Source organism: Tyto alba, unplaced genomic scaffold, assembly GCF_018691265.1.
Source record: "Tyto alba isolate M040663 unplaced genomic scaffold, T.alba_DEE_v4.0 Super-Scaffold_2, whole genome shotgun sequence".
Taxonomy (NCBI): Eukaryota; Metazoa; Chordata; class Aves; order Strigiformes; family Tytonidae; genus Tyto; species Tyto alba.
The window spans coordinates 44,317,708-44,330,113 of record NW_024881282.1 but is presented as its reverse complement, the minus strand read 5'-3'; the positions used below and the strand labels follow the sequence as shown (position 1 = coordinate 44,330,113).

General features: G+C 35.5%; 1 protein-coding gene across 5 annotated transcripts in view; it reads right to left on the bottom strand.

The window, feature by feature from the left end:
• Positions 1 to 425: 425 nt before the first annotated feature.
• The window catches only part of SLC6A15 (solute carrier family 6 member 15), a 37,892-nt gene continuing 25,911 nt past the window's right edge, over positions 426 to 12,406 (bottom strand). For all 5 annotated transcript variants that reach the window (XM_042792195.1, XM_042792197.1, XM_042792196.1 and 2 more), the window contains 6 exons: positions 10,698 to 10,939; positions 10,402 to 10,594; positions 9,001 to 9,193; positions 6,063 to 6,222; positions 3,275 to 3,437; positions 426 to 1,831 (listed from right to left, as the gene is read on the bottom strand). In XM_042792195.1, the coding sequence (XP_042648129.1) occupies positions 1,460 to 1,831; positions 3,275 to 3,437; positions 6,063 to 6,222; positions 9,001 to 9,193; positions 10,402 to 10,594; positions 10,698 to 10,939 (1,323 nt within the window). In that variant the 3' untranslated portion in view covers positions 426 to 1,459. The remainder of the gene's footprint in view (positions 1,832 to 3,274; positions 3,438 to 6,062; positions 6,223 to 9,000; positions 9,194 to 10,401; positions 10,595 to 10,697; positions 10,940 to 12,406) is intronic.

Below are 12,406 nucleotides of genomic sequence, written 5' to 3'. Positions count from 1 at the left end.
GTAATTTTATCAAGTTGCCAAGGTGGTTTAAGATTTTGCTCCTTTTCATTTGTTTGGCTTAGCTTTCTCACACTGACATACTCAAAACAATTCTGACAGTTGTATTTACCTCATATGAACTAATCTGGTTCTTTGTCTAATGCTGGGACAATGTTAACTAAATTCTGCTCTTTGCTTACTAGACATAGCAATGTCAGAATTTATGCCTAACTTTAAAGCTCTTCAAGGTAAGGAATAAATCATGCACTAGCTTCCAGAGTATCATGGCAGTTTACAGTGCTACATCAACTATTGTATTCACAGTAAAGTTCTTGTCCAGTAGTTTATTAAGATGACTGATACAGCATTTTTTGTTTTCAGATTCTTTTAGCATCTCTATTCAGCTGCTAAATGTTATCCTTTCAGATAATCCAGCTGAAGGAAAGGCAGACAGTGTTATAATAAGTGTATTAGGAGATCACAGAGAAGTACCATGTCAATCTCTTTATTTATAGGTTAAAATGTAATGACATACAGCTCTTAACAATTACTGACTGAAAAAAATGGTCTGCATAAAACAGAAGCAAAACTGAAGGAGACTAATTAAAAAAGCCATCTTGCTTCAACTTTTGAAATGATTACATACAGAATAATATACATATTTACATTACAAGTATATTATATAAATATAATATATATGTAATCTTGTAACCACAATAAATATCAAGGTCTTTTTTAGGCACACAGCATAGAAAAAAATGCAGAATCTGCACAATCCTTAAGATTCTTGGAGTGACTCACTCTAACATTGTTTTCACACTGAAAAAGCAAATATTTTACACAAAATATACAGCCACAGTTATGCAGTCCCCAGTGAACAGGGACTCTTTCCTCACTTTCCTGTAAGTCTACTCCTTGATTTTCTAATCCTATTGCTCTATACAGCTATTACATAAGAAAATAGTTCACAGGTTTGTTCTTTACTCAGCTAATAGCCTAAGTAATTATCAGTGCTAACAAAATAAGTACAGCGTATCTACAGAAGGTATACACAAGTGTTTACACAAACATGGGTTTGGTGAACTACTTCTGAGCTCACTTTTAATACTGGGGAGTTAACCTGAAAGCACAAAATAAAAGATTTTCAGTGATATTACTTCAGAAATATTTTATCATTTGAGTGAGATCTGGGCTTTAGAGATAGAAAGCTTTAGATTTAGAAATTAATTAAAAAATCAAATTCTTGGCTGTGCTGGCAGATGTAGGCTGCAATTGATTTTGAATGTGTTCCATTCAGTGCAAATGAAAACCCAGAGAATTAATCCAAAGAGAGTTTTCTCTGTACGTACAGTCATGACATTTTAAAGACTGTTGCTGTGGAGCACCTGAGATCACACCCTAGTAAGTAAAGCTGACCACTTCTCATAGGAGAGCCATGATCAGTGAGAGAGGAGAAACAAACAGCATTTTTTTTCTGCAGTTACAAATCAGACTCTGGCATATCAGGCATATCTGCCATCAGGTACCCAATACCATAACGTCCATTTGGAGCAGTGTCCAGAGTTGGTGATCCAGTCTGTTTTCGATATATGTTTTTGCCAAAGTTTGGAGACGGCACTTCACTTGGACTCTTCCCATGGATCAGACTTGTATTATCTCCCTCCAGATTAACAGGTTCCTTTATTATCCGGCCTCTTTTGTAGGATACAGATGCCAAACTACCGGAGCTGTCATCAATAAGGTTGCAACGGCGCACCATGAAGACTATTGGAACTGGCAGTATGGCCAACACCATCAGAGATATACAGACAATCATTCCCCATGTTGGATAGCTGTGGAACTCTTCCATAGCCTGAGCAACCCAAGAGAAGCACTATTAAGACATCTTTACTTAAAAAAGAGCAAACCTGCAGCCCTCACCAAGGCCTGCAGTTTTCAAACACATACTCATCTTTTTGTCACCTTGCACCTACAATGTGGGCACCACTACAGGTCTCAAATTTGAACAGTCATGGAGATGTAGGATCGCTATCTTTCTGCCAGTGAGTAAGACCAAAACACTGCCGCACAGTTTCTGAGATGCTGAAACGACTCTAGCAGAACCCCAAACAAGATTTTCACCTTAGGCTTTCTGCTACATTTGTCTGTAGTTGTTCCCTGATCCTTTAAAGGATGTTCAGAACAGAGAAGTGTGCAGTGGTATCTGTAACTGTGCCTGGAAAATAAGGCCTTGCTCTGTAGGCTAATAGCTGGTCTAGACAGGGACTGACTCAGATCAATCTGTGGAATTGTCTCATTTTGTATAAACTTCATGTAAACTGTAGCACATTTACTGGGGCAGTGACTACACCCCACACCTCTGCTGCAGCCATGAATCACTGGCCAACAGACTCAGTTTGCCTAATTTTATACATGGAAAGGAATGGTATGTTTGGTATTCTAAGGTATTTCTCCTAATTTTTGAGAGCAAGAATCAAGCATAACAAGAGTATTTTTCTGAGAATCCTGAGAAAGTAGTAGTGGTTGTCTGGAAGGCATCTACCCCTAGTAAAGCCAACCTCTTGTATTTACACCTTACCTGTCTTTGCTGTGATTTTCCCTGCTGGCTAACTCGGACAACTGTCCATTCAGAAGCGTCCCTGGGATTCATTTCTCTGACATTTTACTCTCCCTATATCTTGTATGACAAGTCTGTAAAAACAGCTGAGGGCTGATGAACCTACAAGCTAGAACTCTTAGGAGTTAGCTTGATTGAATCTCTTTTTGGAGCCAACATGCAGCACTGACTGCAGTTCACACAGAGAATTTTTTTACAAATCAGACATTCTTATCAGGGACAGGTTTTAATGCAGCTGTTACCTACAATCTGGTATATGTTCCCAAAGGGGAAAATTTATGACATGACTAAATCTCAATATTTAATTCCACATAAAAAATTGATGTGGTATATGAAATGATTTATTCAGTGTTATCACCCAACTATTTTCTGCAGTAAAGTAAGATTTAATGAAAATGAACAACCTCTTAACCTTAAGAATTTCTTCAGCATACATCAACAAAGTAAAAGCCACAAGAAGCATGAAGGTTCATGTCAAGCAGCTATATTTTAAAGCAGAACTACTCTAAAATTAAAAAATGGTTGGTTTTACATTAATGTTACTTTAGACAAAAACAACTATGTCATTATTTAGACTGATTTTGAATTTAAAATTCCAGAATTTTTGTCTTTTCACGTATTTCTGAAATACTTCAGCTATGATCATTAAGATGGTGATGTCATCTGTTATATACATACCGTATCTTCAATCCAAGCATTGTAGCCAGGAGGACTTAATCCCATTTGGACAATGCTAGCTACCAGCAAACATAATAATACTAAAGGTGAAACATATTTCCACATGTAGTAATAATACTGGCTTGGAGAAAACCCAAGCATATCCTTCAGATCCTCCATAAATCTGTGAAGGGAAAAAAAGGTTATTGTTAGTTCATACACTGAGATTCCAAGTGCTGTAATTGATACACTTGATTTGAGGGAACAGACACACTGAAAAAATGTATATGTGTAAATCGCTGCAGTCTAGATTACTAGATCAGAACAGATGAACAGAAGGAATCATTACACAGTGCAGCAACTTAGTAAACTGCTTGCTGGACCATGCTGGAAACACGTTTAAATTTACCTTTCTTTTGTAAGGTTCTTTTTTACATCTTATTATATTGTCTGTTAGGTTGTTTACTAAGGCAAGTGTAATTACTTTTGAGGACATATACAACCAGCACATCTTACAGATTCTGCAAAATTAGTTTTGAACCTACATGTGTGCTACAGTGTAAAAAATAACTTTATGCATACACTATGGTTTGCAACATGTAAGTTGCTGAAATAAAACCTTGTTAAGTTTTAAATCTGCCTCCTTGTGCCTCAAAATTGCAAGTTATGATACGAACAGAACTCCTATTTTTGTACTCTTGACGGAGGAGTACATAGTTCCAGAGCCAGTAGAAAAAGAGAGAATATTTTTAGAATTAATTCTTTTGTAGTGTGCACAAGCACCAATTCTGTTTTAACTCCCTTGTGGTCCCACTCCCTTTTGAAATTTGTGTCTCAAAAAAGCTCTTATAGCAATAAATACATTTTCAAAGCAGTTACACATGTGAAGCTACTGTCATATAAACTCAAAAATTTTTTTGAACTGCTTAGGTTGGAATATTCTATCCTTTGTTTACACTGCAATGACACACATCATTAAAAAGAAGCTGAATTTACAAATGGATCACGCCCTCTATAGATAACCTTTTATATCTGGGATCTCCAGTTCTTCATCCAGTTGAACATAAATGTATCTTCACTTTAAAGTCTTTCATCATCTCTATCCTACTTATCCTCTTTTAAAAGCTATTAAGCTCCTTTAGCACCAATTCTAGCATAGCACATTTTTCTTCTTGGCTACAGGGATTCATGTGTTGTCTTTTTTCCTATCCTTTGGTTGCAATCCCTTTAGATGCAATAGTTGCTATTTTTTTTTTCTATCTGATGAAAGACAATGTGTCTAATAAGACATATATATGGATCTCCACCTACGAGGAGGACCCCTTGGTACTATCACAGCCAATGACAACCGGAAGTTGTTTCTGGCAGTTTTTGCAAACAAGAATGCTAAGTTCCTGAAGAAGGATATTCTGGAGAAATACACATCAGAAGAAATATTAAGAATTCTCCAGAGCGAGGTTCAGGTGGCTGTTACGAATGAGAAATGTGGCTGTTAACTTTTCACTATATCCTGTCAGGACCCCTTCTGAAAACATGAATCAACTGCACTCTAATTCCAAAGGTAAGTATTACCAGATTTTAGCTACTCCTAAACACCAGCTTCCTCAGGCAATTTGCTGACTACTGCCCTTGCATGTCTACTTCCCTTCACAGTGGAACTCTACCTGACTGAACATTAGCAACCTGATAATCAGGTCACCCGTTTCACCTTTTGTTTGCATGTGTAAAAACATCTACATGGTGTTTTCATGTCTATGTGATCAATTTTAGGATTATACATGTGGCCCAAGTGAGAATTCTCCCTTAATGAGTAAGTAGACCATGTACTGCTTGCACAGACCAGAAACAATGTCTGGAAACCATAAAACTAAATTTTCATATAGTTTTATTTCATTATGGCAAGGGACTGGCCGATTACTCAGATTGAACAAGTGAAAAGTCAAATGAAAACCCACCCATTCTTTGTCACCCTTTGTACATGCAAAGGAATCACAGATGTTTAAATTACTTCAACATGCTAGTATAGCATACTCTCTTTTATCTGTGGATGGCATGAGTTATTTCTGATATAAACTCTTCTATTCCTTAAGTGTGGCACACATTGATCTCACTTAGTGAACACATTCTGGTGATTTCAGTCATACAAGGTAAAAAAATTAGAGGGATTTAATGGTCTTTTCAGCTGTCACCTAGACAAGGTCACTTCACTGTCAACTGTGCTGTTCTCCAGTAAGTTTTGACCCTGTTCTTTTCTATCATTTCCTCTATTTCCTCTCTCACAACTAATGTAAAGAACAAATAATTGCTACAACACCTCTAACTAAATCTAATTATTAAATTGAAACTTTTTTATTGTTACCACCATTAGAGTTTGCTTTGTTCCTCTCTCTGGCTGCCTGGAATACTGCAGATGTGTTTAGAATACTCATTATTATCTGCTGCTTAGACCATGGTTATTACTTCTTGAAATTTTTCTCTTGCCGTCTTATTTCTACATACTTGCGTTCCTCACACTTGCATGTCCAGCCACCTTTATAACTCTCTAATTTTGTCTCTTCTACTGCGTTCTTCTCTCTTTGGATCTGTTTTAATAGCTCCTTGAGTTTCACTACGCTGTCCCGATGCAGTGTATCTTGCTCCAAACCTGTTCTTATAAACAGAAGAGATTTACATCCAGACTGACCCACTCTCACATGTACTTGTATTTGTGTGTACACTGCAAATACTTTGCACAATATAATTAAAATCGTAATAACTATTGCAATTAATACTGTTGATACAGACAAGGAGATACATTTCCTTTACTCACTTGTCTATTCCATAAATTCGGATGACTGCAATATTCTCCAAAATGACCACAATAAGCAGGGGTAGAGTAGCTGAGTAGTCATCAAACATTGTCACAAAATAATTTCCAGAGCGCTGCACAAAGATCAGGCCAATAAAAAATGCTACCAAGCAGCAGATGACTGGAATAAAGAACAGAAGTGTGAGCTGTAATTATATCAAAGCTTCACAGACAAAGAAGAAATAAAGAGTTCAAACCAGCAAAGATATACTATCAACACATTATTTCATATAAACAAATCTGATAACATTTTACTTTTTAGGAGGTCTCAATTTTAAGAGTATTAAGAATCCTACCTGTCCCCTACATAACAGAGAAGTTATGAAATTAGAATTATTATAATTGCCATATTACAGCAGTCCTGATTAAGCTGCAGAGACTAATCAAGTAACTATTTCTCATTTAACATTTAACTTAATGTGAATGCAAGGCTAAAATAAACAGAACTGGTAAGCTAAATGTTATACATCATGTTACTTGGTTGCTAGATCAATTTTTGGAATTTACAAGTGAAAAGAACCAAAGTTTCAGACTGTGATTCTAAAATATATAAAGACTGAATAGACTTCTCCTAAAAGATAATTTGCTGCATGAAGTTCCATTAGGATCTGAATAAATGTATTTGTGCACTAAGCAACAACATTTCTGACCCTTCTCTTGTTTAGGGACAACAGGAAATATATTTCTTGAATGCTTGATGCCGCATAATGAATCTCAACAGAATTTTTTGCTACTAAATTCATCAAAAGTACGACTGAATGCTTAATAGCCATAAAATAAGCTAAATTTCAATAAATTGTGAAATCAATTGTAGGTTCCTAACCTGTAAGACTGGTTCTCCCACTTGAAGTGCCCGCTATTATTTTCCCCACTGGGAACTTAGGCTAAGGATATGCCTGAGCAGTCTAAAATTAGTTGCAATGAATCTGGGCCAAAATGCAAAATATCCTTATAGAATATACCCACTGCATAAATTCCAAATTACTAATTAATATTGATTATAATAGTGAAAGGAAGACGATGACACTTTTTAAAATACTGTGGTACAAAACAAATGGCTCTTTTCAACCTCATAGCAACTATTGTTCTAATGCCATTCAGAGAACAGAAATTCATGGGATTGAAGAGATCATTACAAATTGATGTCAACTCCTGATGCAAGACAACAAAGCCAAAAGAACACAGATAAAACCTCCTTGACCTGAGTCTCATTTTTCACACTGAATTTTACTACTGACCCTGAGAAAACAATTAGAGCATCAGAACCATGTGTATGTGAATTTAGAAATCCTTGGTTTTCTCATGTTCTCTCATTGTGTGTTACCCTTACAGCCCCAAAACATGCATCTTTAGTTGTAAACTAAGGCTCTGGTAGGCATACTCATCATAACTCAGCACATGCACATGCAGAATACACTTGAACACGAAATAAGTTTAAGCATATGAGTTGGTTTCCCTGGACTCAAAAGGAACTGAACTGGAACCACACTGCAAAAATTTGCAAATGTGCTCACACTTCTGTAAAAATTGAAGATTTGTGTTTTTTAAGCACAAACTCTAGTGCTGGCATAATCCTGTTAAATTCCACTGATACTGCATGAAGGCAGGCAGTACCAGGCATTTTAATTTTACAAGTTAATTACAAAAACACCACATCAAGTTGGAATCCTTTGAGTAAAACTGAGTTTAGCAAAAATCATGCACGTACATCACTCAAAAAAATTACAAGACAAAGGCAGTTCTTGAACATTTCTTTATCTTAATAAGTTATTGCAGTTTTTGTTAAGCTCAATAACAAGGAATTACTGTAAAATGATCCATTACTCCAGAGTAATGACTATGTATCATAGTATTTGCATATATACTTAGGAAGAACAGCTAATTTTTAAATGTTACACTGATTATTCTGAAAGAATTTAAGAGAAGATTAAGGAAAAAACCCAAAAGAATCAAACAAGTGCTCGATAGGTTAGGACATCTGAAAAATCAACTAATTTATCTTTATTAAGAATTTTATTCTTTGATCTAGCAAAGCAAAAAATACATGTTTCCTGTTAAATATTACCAAAGGTAAGGAAAACAGTCAGGGAAGAGCAGTTTTCTGCTGCATCAGGGGTTAATTCTTATAAAATACATTATTATTTCCTTATTTCCTTCACGGAGCTAGATAAAGCTAAAGCAGCTTATTATAGTTTTTATTTTCTATCCCTCCTGTCGCAGGTATTGACAGGAAATCTGAATTTGTGTGTAATACATCAAGTCTCTTGCAGCTGTCCTGAAGATTTTCAGAAACCTAACTTTCACATTTTATGCTGATGTTCTATCTCAGAAAGAGAAATTGGTACAGGATCATCAGAGATACATGAATATGCTACACCTCAAATAACTTTGGGCATTTAGATTAAAAAACACAAAAAAAAACCCAACTAGACATCTTATTTAAGACCCTTTCACCTTCAACAGGGAAAAATATTTTTCTCTAGAAAGTAACTGTACTGATTTGTAACATAATAAACATTTCATCATAAATTAAAATTTCATTTGGCCTATTTGGGTATAATTTGTAGTAATTTGCAATGTATTTTCACTCTTTCCTTTTCCTTTCTTTCCCTGATGGGTGACAGAGGCTGCAACAGAAAGTATTCTGGAACAGCTCAGTAAGACTGACCATACAGAAACTTGTAACAGAAATCCTCCATTAAAATTTAAGTTCTAGGATAAGGTTTACTTGCAGATATTAATGTGCCTGTGCATGGAAGTACAGTCTGCAATTTAGTTGTTTACTGCTCGGTAAAGTATCAGCACTGAAAACTTTCATGTCAAAAAACAAGACTTCATACTCTCAAAAAAAAAATTTAGCTTAGAGCTCTAGTGAGAAAAGAAAATGTGTGCAACTCACCAGTAAGAATTTCTTTCCTGACTTTGAAGGTATCAACAATGGGTGTGATGATGCCTTCAATAGTTCCAAACATACTTCCAAGTCCCAAATTTACCAACATGAGGAAGAACATGACTGACCAGAAAGGAGAAGCAGGGAAGTGGGTCATTGCTTCTGTAAAGGCAATAAAAGCTAAACCAGTTCCTTGAACTGCCTGTCAGTGAGAAAAAAAATCCATTAGTATTCATGGACAGTATTTTTTTTGTAGTGTGACAGTCTGACTTTGTGTTCCTGCAATGTTGTCAATTAAATCTTGAAGGTACAGTGGGAAGCTGCTATCTAGTATGCGATTCTTCCAAACCTACAAACTTAATGCTATTTTACTGAACATCAGATTTGGTTGAGAATCGGTAAGCTGATTGATACTAACAACACACTTCTTTCACAGAGTCACAGAATACCAGGTTGGAAGGGACCTCAAGGATCATCTGGTCCAACCTTTCTTGGAAAAAGCACGGTCTAGAAAAGGTGGCCCAGCACCCTTTCCAGCTGAATCTTAAAGTGTCCAATGTTGGTGAATCCACTACTTCCCTAGGGAGATTATTCCAATGGCTGATTGTTCTCATTGTGAAAAATTTACCTCTTGTGTCCAATCAGAACTTCTTTCTCTCTTTCACTGATAATTTGGCATGATATTTATTATATGGAACTGCTACAAAATACACCGTTTTCTCCATCAAGTACGTAAAGGACTTTGTTTCTATATCTGTTTGTTTCAAATCTAAATGGCAGGAAGAGTAAAGAAACTTTAAACATCTATGTCACCGATTTTAGCTTCCAATGCTGGTGCAACTGTATAGAGGTCAGTGCTTAAAGCTGCAAGTTGCTCTGAAAAAGCTAGAAAAATATATTTTCTTTTACAGCTTACTTTTAAGATTTCAAATCAGGATGATACTCGTTAAACAACTACCTAATAAGTAAGGAGTAACTTTTTTACTTTCTAGTGAAGTAGTTTTAATATTGAATAGTTATATCTTAACATTAGAAGACATCACAATTGGAGATGTTGAATAGGTACACCTCTGCTTAGTCTTTGGAAAAATTCTCATGCTCAACTCTTCTTAAAAAAAAAAAACCAAAACAACTTTAAAAACTCATCATCTTCCAAGGAGAGAGATATCATGATCAAAATACATTATAAATCACTGAAGACTGTATTAAGACATCAGATCCAAGAGTCCTCAGGTGAGCTGGAATGCAACCCTGCACACAACCATGTTTTCATATGAATCTCTATAGCTGCCCTGCTCATAGGTACACTGCGATGATACTCTGTATAAATATACTTCACAGTTTATTTCAGGCTTACAAATATTCATCCATTCATAATCTCTGTATTTAAGACTTACTTATTACTCTTACCTTGTTAAGTTCATCTTCAATTTGACAAGATTTCAGACCGAGAGACTCAAACTCTTCTTCTTTAACTTTCTGAATAATGTCATAAACTAAATTGTAATCTTCTGCTGTAATGCTTGAGAAATTTATATGATGTGGGATCATATCCTGACTCAGATTGCCTATTTTCAAAAGTTTTAAAATCTTTTCTGAATTTCTGTAAAACACAATAAAACAGATAAATTAATGATCTGTGTTAATTCATAAATGAAATATACCATTAAAAAAAAAGTAAAAAAAAAAGAAAGGGATATTCATACTGGATAACACATTTTTCATTTATGATATTGGCTTTGAAGCCCAGAACTGCAAACACCACCAAAGTTGCCAGCACAGAAGTGAAAAAATTGATGAAGGACACCAGTACAGCATCAAAATGGCAGTTGTTGTCTCTCTTGTTGTAGCTTGAAAAGGCAATGACTCCACCAAATCCAAGCCCTAAGGCAAAGAACACCTGAGTAGCAGCTTCTCTCCAGACCTTGGGCTCCAGCATTATTTCAAGCTGTTTGAAATTAGATATAATATATGTCAGCTATAAAATGCATTTCTATTACATGAAAATACAATAGAAAAAAAAACAGGAAGACAACCTACATCATAAAATGCTAATACACTACTACAAAGGTATTTTCATTATGATAAAATGAAAGCTGAATGTGACACCTGAAGTTGAGCCATGTATTTGAGTGACAGCTAAGCCTTTTATCAAAAAAATGAACTGTATTGCTCCTTCGGATGACCATACTTCAAGAAATCTTTATTACAAAGTTATGAGTCATCATCTGTCTATCTGAGATTCTTCTAGATACTGAACCATAAAAAAGAAATACATGTGAAATGTAAACATTAGATTTTCTCAAGTTGATTCAGGACCTCCATTTGTTTAGCAGTGAAAGACCTTACATCTGCACATGTGACTCTTTTTTTTTAATATTTTATTTAAACCCTAGGCTCATTGAAAACAGTAAAACTAAAAAGCATCAGCACAGATGTCAGCATCATTAGACTGACTCCGTTGCTCTGAGGAAGAACAAAATCTGCTATTGTTATGATAACATTTTGAAAAAAATTCCGTTTTTCCATAAAGGTATAGTATTTATTATATAGATAGATAATAGATATTGTATTTATTAATTTATATGTAACTAAAATATAAGATATTTGGGGAAAAAAAGTGTTTGTGGTGATAATCTTGTTTCTGACTTACAATTTTTGTTATAATTGCAATGAACAAGTAGCTTTTGCACATATTTCAAGCTGTCTCACAGTCATGCTACAGATTTTCCACCAGAGGGAGCTCGAGGAATAGTCTTAATTTTACTTAATCTGTAAACGGTTTAAGTATTGAAATACTTCTCGCTTTCTGCAAGGTATCCTTTGGTATCATCAGAGGTAGTATATTCTCAGATGAACATTACTTAGCATTTCAAAATAAACTTGTAATTGATTTGATATTGGAAGACATTTTCTGTGAAATTTTGGGGGCTCTGTATTTAAGTTTCATACAGTCCTACAGTCTCATTGCAGTAGTTTACTTCAGTGGGCTTTTCATGTATCTTTCTTTAAATTTTTCACTAAGGTTACTATTTAGAATTTCTGCTTTGTTCATCAACCATGCCAAACAGAGAAATTCTCCCCTTCTTCATCAGCCCTGTGCTCTCACACCTGCATCAATGTGTGCCAGTCCTCTGCTGTGCTGGCACAACTCTTCTGTGGCAATGTGTTGTGATTGTGGTCAAAATGTGGCTGTTTGGTAAACTAATTGAGGCTGAAAAGATGTCTCCCCCTCCCTTCTCATGTCTATCTACCTGGATAACTTTCAACCTTGATCAGTTTAGAGATCTTTTTTACTGTCTGCCTGCCCAAATACACTGTTTGCACAGGGAAGTGAATGGAAACAACAGGTGGGGGAGTCTGAATTCCTTCAGGTAGTTTCATATGAACCTACAGTCCAAATCAGTGCTCAAGT